The following is a 10,968-nucleotide window of genomic DNA, read 5'->3' on the forward strand; positions in this document are numbered from 1 at the left end:
ATTCAGCAGGCGTAGACGTGGTTCAGTGGGAGGTGGTGCAGGCTCAGACTGCAGAGGAGGGAGGAGGGTGCGCTCTGTGGGAGCGGCGTCCTTTGGAGTCAAAAGCCACATTTCAAGTCAAACCAGAAAGCCAAGAGAGAGGAAGCTGCACACCTGAGCTTTAAGAGAGCTTGAGAGGCAGGGCGGGGACCCAAGGGGAGTAGAGGAGAAAGGACAGAGCAGCAGAGAGAGGCGCGTGGCCTCGGCCGGGCTTGTCTGGGTGCGCGGGTGCAACCCCAAGTCCAGCAGAGAGACAATGGCGGCTGCTCGGAAACCCTCCGATGGCGTGTTTCTGACTTTATTCCTGGTGCAGACTCAGAAGACAGTTGGCGCGTAGAAGTAAACTTGAAGAATTCTTTTTCGCGAGACCAGAATTGCCTTCGTGCCCGGTAGGGCGGGCTTGGGAGTGTCTGCCAGAGTAAGAAAAAATAACAAAATGAAGTTAGGTAGGAAAGTGTGTACATTTGGGGGATAATAAGACTAGATCAACTTTGAATTTATGCAACTTAATTTTCAGTCATTGGAAATGCATGTGAGAACTTGGTCTTTCTGACCAGGAAAACTGTTAGCTTTGAAGTAGACACTTTAACACTTGAACTTTGTATGTACTTGGCCCCCTAGTGTGCGTTTTATTTCTTTCATTCGAACGGTACATTTGTTGTCAGTAGACTGATTCTGTCTGTGTTTTTTTTCTCTAGGAATTAGCTCTTCGTAGCCAGTTACCGACACTGGACCAGGAAGGTGGGACTCAGAACCCAGTGCCTTCGCCTGGGATGTCTCAGGAGCTGAGGACAATGACGACCACTAGCTCCGATCCCTTTCTTAACAGGTGGGTGAGGGCTGTTCCCGGCCACTGAGAAGGGGAGCAGCTTCAGGAGCGTCGGGGGGGACTCCAGGCGGCATTGCTGTAAATGGCGAGGACAGTGGAACTCCAGGTTCAGAGCCGGCTCCCGTGGGAGGACATGGGCCGCGGGGACCTGGGCACACTTTCCCAGTCACGTGTTGGCTTCTGTCTGTTGACTGACGGTGACTTAACACCACAGAGTCGGCGGGCACGTGCGTGCCCTTCCACGAAAGCAGACGAACGTGGTCCTAAACGTCCTCAGGCCTGCGTTTGAAGGATCCTGGGCAGGAGTTCCCCACATGAGTATGGGCCCTGCGCTTTTGCTACAGGAAGTTCAGGGACATGAAACGTAAGGTTGTGCCTTTTGTAAAAACACACAGCTATCAAAGACACTGCTTCAAACTCACGCAGCCCACAGGTCCTTTTCAGTGAGTTCACCCAGATGGGTTTCCGGCAGAAATGTCGGTGCCGTGTATGGAAGCAGGTCACACTCTGCACCAGGAAAACCGTTTACAACTAAGGCTTGTCTACGGTTCATTCTTCTGGGTTGCAAGATATTTATGGAATTTCGGTTTTTAAAAATAACAAATGCTGTCTTGTCTGTGTACTTTTACTTTTGGTTTTGTGTGTGTGTGTGTGTGTGTGTGTGTGTGTGTGTGTGTGTGTGTGTTTAACCAGTTCTAAGCAATGCACTTTTTAAACCATTTAAAAAATGTTTGGTTTAGGAAAGCTATTGTACCGTGCTTTCAGTCAACACCGGCTAAGCTGAAAACTTCGTGATCTTAGAAAAACAACATTTCTCTCATGTGACCAAAATACTTAGTACCGTAGAAATCCCACAGTTTGCTTGGTGGTAAGACTGGCACTGGTGCCCTGCTCCCCAGGCTTGATTTCGAAGGCCATCGAGAATGTATTTCAAGTTTGTATTGGCTCCTTTGACACATCCAGTTTAAAGTTGGGCCAGAAGTTGAGTGCATTTACACAAGATTGCAGTCGTGAACTTAAACGAGGTTAATTTGGAAAGGTTGAAGCCAGAACTTTGTTTTTTCCCCACAAGGAAAATTCAGATCAGTGGAATCCAGGGCCCATTTGGAGACCTGTGTTGGCCCCGGGGTGCAGTTGGACTGTAGGGATGCAGGTGGACGGCATGTCCTTGTGGCAGCTGTTCGTGAAGATTCTCTTAGAACTTCACTGAAGGCTGGGCTGTAGTTTGAGACTTTCCTGGTAAAGGTCACGGGGTGCCCGATCGTCCATGCTGCTGTTGTGGGGGCAGTCCTTTCTCCACTCGGTGAAGTACCCCAGCTTCTAAAACCCGTCTCACTGTAGCATTTCTCTTACAGAAACTGGATGGCTTCCCTCTTGTCTAGTGTTCGATTCAAACGTATCTTAGCTCCGAACACTTGGGACCCCACCTTGCCACCATGCTGACTCTTGTCCCTCGTGTGGCATCCCGTGTCCCCTCTGCCCTGACACCCTCGGAGGTCGGGTTCGTGTCCTCTCCATAGACTTTTCCACACCCCTCTCTTCGCTCTAAAAACACGTTGCTCACTTAACGCCGGAGTGTGATTCGTCACCGTGTTTGTTCACCTCCCTCCTTGACGTCATGAGCCTCTCAGAAAGCAACATTCGTAGGTTTTTATTGTTCCCTCTCTGTCTTCAGGGGCCTGGGCTCAGGCCCATCCCGTGGGAGCAGGTGCCCAGGGAGCATGTGTGAGGTGGCGGGCTGCAGGCCCCAGGAGTGCGGGCTCCTCGGGAAGAGTTGTGCATGGCCCCGTGGGTCAGCCCTTTGCCCCCGAGTGCCCTGTGCGTGGTGCGTGCGTGCGCTTTTGGTGGAAGGGAAACCGAGCGTATCCTGAGGGAGGCCTGCTCCAAGGCAGCTGTATCTTACACAGACGGTCTCAGACGCTCATCTGTGATTTCTTGTGTCTTTGTGAGGCTTTTGCGTCTTGTCAGAATCTGGCAGAAGCATGGGAGTAATCCAGCAGTTTCGGGGTGCAGGGTTGGGGGGAGCACAGAGCACCTGCATCAGGTAATAAGGGAGGAAATGTGGGGGGATTGGGTGTTCAACCCCAAGTGACTGTGAAAGCTGGTTTTCATAGCTTTAGGTGGGTTTTTGGGTGCACTTTTGTTTGAGCTAAAGAGCTGCCCAAGTGTCCAGGCGTTGAGAAAAGTTACTGTTCACATCCCTGACGGAGACCATCAGGAACCCCACTTTACCATAGATTTTTAAAAATTAGTAGTACCCAGATTTTGCTGTCCATGCCAGCTGCTGGGAGTGCCACGAGCTCAGGGCGATGTTCTGTTCACGCAGCCAGTGAGGAGATCTACCGTACCGTGTGCTCGAGCAGGCAGTGAGATCTCCTACTGGGTGCTCACACAGGCAGTGAGGATATTTAGGCTAGACCCTGTGCTCATGCGGGCAGTGAGGGGAGATTGTGTGTTCATGTAGGCAATGAAGACTGACCGTGTTTAACTTCATTAGCCTAAAGTTAAAAATCTCGATTCATGTTTTTCTGTTTTTCCCCAGGGTGTGTGCCCTGCAGTTGTTTTCTTAAATGTGTCCTTTAGCTGGAACGACAAGGGTTCCTGTCTTAAGCTGAGGTGTTTGGGGTTTTTTCCCCTACACAGAAGCAAGGAGATTTGGTTAAGCAAATTCTCACCTTGTCGGCGGTGACTCCGTCTGTTTTGGCCCGTTCCAAAAGGAGTTCTGGTTCTTTGTCTTGGGTTGGTGTTTCCTTCGCTTGAACTCTGCACGAGCTGGGGATCTGAGTGTAGTGCCAACCTGTCTCGCCAGTACCTGGAGTTGCATTTTGATTCGATGCCTGTGCCGTCCCACCTGGGAGATGGAGACCTTGAAATAAGCAGACTGTGTGCACCCGCTCTGGCCCCCCGGGGCGCCCCCCCCCCAGACAGAGATGGTGTTGCAGAGAGCATACCTACACAGAGAATTTCTGTCATCCAGGAAACTGTGGCTGTATGTTTTTTTCTTTTCTTTTCCTTAATGCTTATTTCATTTTGAGATAGAGAAAGAGAGCAGAGGAGGGGCAGAGAGAGAGGAAGAGAGAATCCCAAGCAGACTTGGCACTTTCAGCACAGAGCCTGACGCAGGACTCAAACCCACGAACCGTGGGATCATGGCCTGAACTGAAGTCGGATGTTCAACCGACTGAACCAACCAGGCACCCTCTTATTTTCTTTTCTTGCCACCTGACCCGGGACCTTCAGAGTGGTTTGGGTTCCTTAAAGCTGCCGGCTTCAGTCAGGGTTAACTTGTCTGGGGCACCTGGGTGGTTCAGTTAAGCATCCAACTGTTGCTTTAGGCTCAAGTCATGATGTCACCGTTCATGAGTTTGAGCCCCATGTCAGGCTGTGTGCTGATGGTAGTGCAGCATGCTTGGGATTCTCTCTGTCCCTCCCCCACTTGTGCTCACACATGAAATGTCTCTCTCGCTCTCTCTCAAATAAAGAAACAAACAGACTTTGAAAGAAAAGGATGAACTTGTCTGCCTCCCTTCCCTCCAGGGCTGTGTAAGATCCCAAAGGAGGAGGGGCTCGTTTCTTACGCTGCAGGAATGGTTACTCGTCATCTTGGAGAACCGTGTTGGTCCCCAGCAGGCGTTCCATGTTTACCTGGAAATCATTGGAAGCCCTCGTGTTGCTCTGTAACTGTCCTGTTTTGTAGTGGCACCTACCACTCCCGCGATGAGAGTACAGACAGCGGACTGAGCATGAGCAGCTACAGCGTCCCTCGAACCCCTGACGACTTCTTGAACAGTGTTGATGAGATGGACACAGGTGGGTGTGCTTCATTCTTAGCGGTCCATCGGCAAGACGCGGCAGGTCTGTCAAGCTGCTGTGAGCAAAGGCAGCTCGGAAGAAAACCGGTTAAGGGGCACCTGCGGGGCTCAGTCAGGTAACCTCTCACTTCAGCTCAGGCCGTGGTTTCGTGGTTCACGGTTCAAGCCCCGCATCGGGCTGTGTGCCAACAGCATGGAGCCTGCTTGGGATTCTCTCTCCCACTCTCTCTGTCCCTCCATAGCTCGTGTTCTCTCTCTTTCTGTCTCTGTCTCTCTCTCTCTCTCTCTCTCTCAAAATAAGTAAATACCCTTAAAAAAATAAAACCAGCTAAAATCCTGAAAACTTGATTCAGATCAAGCCTGCTTTGTTTCTCCATGGCACTTTGTAATCTGTTTCCCAGTTTTCAAATATCCTGGACGACTTAGCTCTGATGACGACTGGTGATGTGACCTATTTTAGCACTTACATATTGAGTTAGCTGCCAAGGCCTTTGAGGACCCTCTCTGATGACTCAGTTTCTTTCTTTCCTTTTCTTGTCTTTTTTTTTCCTTCCCTCCCCTCCCTTCCTTTAAAAAACTTTTTTTTTTTTTAACATTTATTCATTTTTGAGACACAGAGCATGAGCAAGGGAGGAGGGGCAGAGAGGGAGACACAGAATCGGAAGCAGGTCTCGAACCCACGAACTGTGAGATCATGAGCTGAGCTGAGGTCGCTCAACCGACTGAGCCCCCTGGCGTCCTGATGGCTCGTGTTCTTAATCTTGGAGAGAGACTTCTGTCTGCGATCCACTCTCCCTCTATCGAATGCGATTCGGTGTGCGCCTGCCCCTTCCCTGAGGGTTCTGCTCCAACTTAGGTGTCAGGGGCTCAGAAAACCAGGGGGAAAGACGAGGCTGTGGGGTTCACCTGCTTACTGTCAGAATAGCTGCGGGGCATCTTGCAGGAGCCGATCAAGGAACTGGCGAGCACCGACGGCCCTGGAGTTGGCAGCGAGCGCAGGGCACGCACTGGCCGAGAGACGGAGCAGCCCCCCGGCGGCTCCAGCAGCCGGTTCCCTTGCTGGCGGGTCGCTCATCCAGCTCACGGCTTCAGTGCTCCTGAGAGTGCACCTTGCCACCTTCTTTGCTTCCCTCAGACTCTGGTCCCCCTTCCCGTGCCCACACTTGAGACCCATCTCACGCCCAGCACGCTTCCCCCTCCCCCCCCCCCCCCCTTTGCTCTTCTCCAAACCCCTGTGCCCTCCATGCTCTGTGCTGCTTTCCCGGGAGGTATGTGCCCGGGAGCTCTAAGGAATGCGAATGTGGTCATGCTCAAAAAAAGGTTTCCTGGCCAGGTAAATCAGGGAACCCTTAGAGGGAAGGCAAGGGAGGGTTATTTATTCACGGGCTTCTGGGAGGCTTGTTTTGCCGTGAGGAACGGGAATCTCCAAGGCCGGAATCGAGTTTTCATCCAGTCCTTTTACACTAGTGCTCCCCAGGGTGTAACACTGAATCCCGTACAACAGGAGGATCACAGAGAGAAGTCTCTCTCCAGGTTTAAGATTACGAGTCATTGGAGAGGGCCCTCAAGTGCCTGGCCAGCTAACTCAGTATTTTAAGTGCTGAAATAAGTCACGTTACCAGTTTTGGTCAAAGAGCGCTTAAGCTGTCCGAGCTGTTTTAAAACCGGGAAAACGTCAATTTCGACCTGCCATAAAGTGTGCTTGAATTCACTCCACACCGTGACTTTTACATTTATCTCACTTAGTGGTTTCTCTCTAGAAGAGCGTCCAGTAGCGATGCACGTGTGTGATGTACGTGTTCTTTCTCTTACTGGAGATAGTTTTTCAAGGGATTTCGGTTTTTCCCGTGACCCCTTTTAGTGCTCAGTACATAGTAACAAGCAGTCAAGCTGCGGCTTTAGTATCTGAACCCATGTTGAAGCAAAAGTAAACTTGGCATTATTTTGTCTTCGGTGAGTTGTTCAGCCTGAAATAAACTCTGGGCATCGGTTCGGGGGTGAGTCCGGCGTGTCTGAAGGCTCACGTCGCACAGCTCTGATGTCCGCTTTTTCAAACCCGACTCTCTCCTCTCCGTCCCAATTAGGCGACACTATCAACCAAAGCACCCTCCCCTCTCAGCAGAACCGCTTCCCAGACTACCTAGAAGCCATTCCTGGGACGAACGTGGACCTCGGGACGCTGGAGGGGGACGGGATGAACATAGAGGGGGAAGAGCTGATGCCTAGTCTGCAGGAAGCCCTGAGCTCAGACATCCTCAACGACATGGAGTCCGTGCTGGCCGCCACCAAGCTCGACAAAGAAAGCTTTCTCACATGGCTATAGAGCCCTCAGGTAGACCGAATTCCAAATCTGTGAAGGATCTGAGGAGATGTGCCCGAAATTTCCAGGCATAGCCGGTCGCAGTCCTGTGGCTGATACAGAGAACGATGAACAGACGTCCAGCAAGATTCTCTCACCCACTGTCTCGCTCTTCCTTGTCCGTTGCTGCTGTTAATATATTGCTGACCTCTATCCTAGTTGGCCCTAAAGACTCGAGACTTTTGTTGTTTCTTTTGCTACTATAACTACTGTTCGTTTTGGGGGCTGGGGGAAGTGAGCCTGTTTGGACGATGGACGCCTTTCCTTTTGCCCAGTTAGACATTCGCCCATCACCCTAACTGAATACTCAGACTTGGAACTCGGATGCTTCGTGTCACAGCATTTACTCTGTCAGGCAGTTGTTTCTTCAGCTGCGTGTGGTGTGGCCAGTGGAAAACCACAACTGGCTCGTCTGCCAGGCCAGGAATGTCGGGTCCGATGTTACGTACTTCGCGCGGATTTGATGAGCTAGCTGAAACCGAGGCTGAAGACTGTTTTACTTTCAGTGTTTTTTTTTTCCCCTCCTAGTGTTCTCGTTAGTCACATAGTGACCTTGATTTTATTTTAGGAGCTTATAAGGCATGAGAGAGTTTTTTCCATAGAAATATATTAATTATTGCCACATACTCTAGTATAGGTTTGGGTGGGTTTATTGTGGGTTTGCTTCTTGTTTGTTTGTTTCCGTTTTGATTGGTTGGGTTGTGTTTTTGTTTTGTTTTGTTTTGTTTTTGCCCCCACCCCCACCCCCACCCCCCAACCTAGACAAATTACCATAGTAGCGAAGAATCTGTTTATAGTTGTATCTCGGGGCGGCTATTGTAGTGCCTTTGGTAAAAATCTACATTTCCTGATTTTTTTAACATCTTATTTAAATCATGATTATCTGCTCTCTCTATATATACCCACACACACACACTTATAATCTTTGTAATAGTGTGATAGCAGAATGTATCTTTTTTTTTTTAAGGTTTCCCTACTTTCCAATTTATTTTAAAATGGTAGTTTTGAATGTATGCATTTAGAATACATGACTAGTAGTTTATATTTCAGAGGTAGTTTAAACCTGGTTGGGGCAGTCTGCAGACATTTGGGTAGTTTAGTATTCTAGAAAGGGCTGTTTTTACGCAGAGTGTTGAGAGGAGCACAGTCTGCCCTCTGGCACACAGTATTGTCTGATGAATTTGAAAGAAGAAAACAAGATAGGGCTTTATTTTCCCCTTGATAATCCCTGGGACTAATTTTAAGCTTTGATGGGAAATCACTGAATAGGTTCATAATATACGTGACAGAGGTAAGCTTTACATAGTGGTTTTCCTTCCTTTAGCTTTGGAAATTTACCTTCGCCCTAGTTTTGGGAGTAAATTCTAGTACCTTAGTTCTCATTTGTAACAAACACATTAAAGACTACATGGAATTATTGCCTATAAGATAGTTCTTAAAAGACTTGCTCCTACTTCTGTATGCTGAGAACTGACCCTGGACAGTACATAGAATTCTGTCGAGGTTGTGAGTTAGCTGGTAAAGTGATCAGATTTAAGAAATGTATATCGGTAGTTGAGTTTAGCAAAGAAATAGAGATAATCCTGATTATACTTTTATTTTTACAGGAAGAGATATAACTAGAGTATGTGTCTACAGGAGTCATAATGGTTTCCAAAGAGTATTTTTTAAAGGAACAAAATGAGCATGAATCAACTCTTCAGTATAAGCTATGAAGGTAATAGTTGGTTGTGAATTATAGTGGCACCAGCTAGCGCCTCTGTGATTAAGGGTCTTTCATTGTTTCTAGAATAAGCCCTTATTTTCAAGGGCTCATGACAGACATAAAAATCTATTTTCCTGGCTAAAACTGTTAACAGAAGATATGCTTGGGAAGATAGATTTTTTTTTTTTTAATTACAAAATCAGAGTATTTTGACCCTTCAGTTTAGAGGAGAGCAGAAGTCAGGAGTGAGACATTTTAGATTAAGTACCTCCAGTGCTCAAACATGCAGTCGCTGTGCTGTACATAATGATCCTTAGGTTGATCATTTGCAATTACTGGATCTAAGGGTTTTATTAAGAAAACAACAGAAAGAGTAAATCTTGACTTACCTGAGGGGAAATGGCCACTGTGCAGATTCACTGATTTTTTTTTTCTAAGAGCAATAATGAAATTGTACCTGGAATGCATAATTGAGTAAATGGACGATCCAGCATGTTGTTTTTTCTCTTGTGCTGAAGGTCAGAGCTACTCGGAAGGCACTCCCAGTTTGCCAGTAAGCTGCATCTGAAACAGCCACAGAGTAGGCTTAGGCCCGGGGGCGGGGGGCGGGGGGGGGGGGCATGGCAGGGGTCTCGAGGACTCAGTGGGACCTTGGTAGAGGACTTGATGAATTTCTTTTTCTTCCGTAAAGACTGGTCTTGCAACTCGCTGTCATTAAAGGTGGTTGTTCCTAAAGTTTCAGTCACTTCAGTACAGCCACAAAACAGGAATAGGAGTTCTTGTCGCCTCGACTTTAGCTCGCCCGGTTACACCTTGGTGCTGAGGCACCTGACGGCCGCCATATTTGACCTTGTCATGCCCTCTGTACTGATGACCTGACAGAGACCTAGGAGTCCTTCCTCTGATCACAGCGTTGATGTGGCCTTTCTTGTTGTATGTCCTCGTTCCTAACGTAAAAGTGTTTAAGTGCTTCCTGGTTGTATCGGGTAGCGTCGGGATAAGATTTTAACTGGGTATTCTTGAATTGCTTTCACAATAAACCAATTTTATAATCTTTAAATTTATCAGCTTTTTACATTCTGTGTTCTTTTCAGTTAGGGCTTCTTAGAGCTACTCACACTTGATGGAACGTGTTGATTTGGGGTTTCAGATTTTCCAAAGCACTATGTGTGGTCATAACTATTTTCTAATAAATATAGTGTCTTTTTTAAAAAAGAAGAAAAAGCATTAAGGAAGTGACTTTATATACAAATAATATTGTTCCAAGTATTCATATTAAATAGGTGCATTTTACTGGGAGTTTGGCAGAAACATTGAAAAATAACGGTAATTGATTGTAATTCATAACCCACACCAGTGTTGACACTCACAGTGCAAAAGCGAGAAGCAGTGTCCAATGACTGACAGGTGCGGAGTGTTCACATCTGAGAAGTGAGTACTCAGATGTATTTTATCTCCGGCAAGCATGTTTTTGTAAGGGTTGTGGGTGTGCCTATCTTAACAGTTGTCTTCTGTATCATGAAAAGTATTCTCCACAATTTAAATGTTTTATATTAGAGAATTCTTTAACGCACACTTGTGAAATGTACATATATAGTACCCATTACCTTTTTGTTATCTGTTTTAGATGTAAGAGCATGCTCAAATGTTAGGTACTCACATAAATTGTTACATTTTTTTTCTTATGTAATACTTTTTTGTTTATGTGGTTCAAATATATTCTTTCCTTAAACTCTTCTTTGGTGTTTTTAACAATTAATATATTTAAGACCTTTTGGCTTCTTACTGGTCTTCCAATAGAGCAAGTCCTAACGACAAGGAAATGTAAAGTGATTATACTTGTGACCAGTAGACACGTTAAACTTAAGGCTGGTTTGGCTTTTGGACCTTTTGAAGCGTGGATGTCATTCTTTGGGTTTTTGTTTAATTTTTTTTAATGCTTCATTTATTTTTGAGAGCAAGAGAGACAGAGCGTGAGCAGGGGAGGGGCAGAGAGAGAGGGAGACACAGAATCCGAAGCAGGCTCCAGGCTCTGAGCTGTCAGCACAGAGCCCGACACGGGGCTCGAACTCACAAACTGCGAGATCATGACCTGAGCCGAAGTCTGAGCCACCCAGGCGCCCCTGGACGTAATTCTTTGAATTTTATGTTGTGTGCTCTTCACATGGACCATGGCCATTGTTGGTGGTGTTCAGAAGAAACTGAAAGGAGCTTTATGTAGTCT

At 47.3% G+C, this 10,968-nt stretch overlaps 1 protein-coding gene across 6 annotated transcripts in view; it reads left to right on the forward strand.

Annotated features, from left to right (window-relative positions):
• YAP1 (Yes1 associated transcriptional regulator) overlaps positions 1 to 10,481 on the forward strand; it is a 110,772-nt gene extending 100,291 nt beyond the window's left edge. For all 6 annotated transcript variants that reach the window (XM_040460758.1, XM_040460762.1, XM_040460760.1 and 3 more), the window contains 3 exons: positions 738 to 868; positions 4,566 to 4,678; positions 6,765 to 10,481. In XM_040460758.1, coding sequence (XP_040316692.1) covers positions 738 to 868; positions 4,566 to 4,678; positions 6,765 to 7,003 — 483 coding nt within the window. In that variant the 3' untranslated portion in view covers positions 7,004 to 10,481. The remainder of the gene's footprint in view (positions 1 to 737; positions 869 to 4,565; positions 4,679 to 6,764) is intronic.
• Positions 10,482 to 10,968: the final 487 nt, after the last annotated feature.

Source organism: Herpailurus yagouaroundi, unplaced genomic scaffold (assembly GCF_014898765.1).
Source record: "Herpailurus yagouaroundi ecotype Mexico unplaced genomic scaffold, PumYag 251, whole genome shotgun sequence".
In the NCBI taxonomy this organism is placed as follows: Eukaryota; Metazoa; Chordata; class Mammalia; order Carnivora; family Felidae; genus Herpailurus; species Herpailurus yagouaroundi.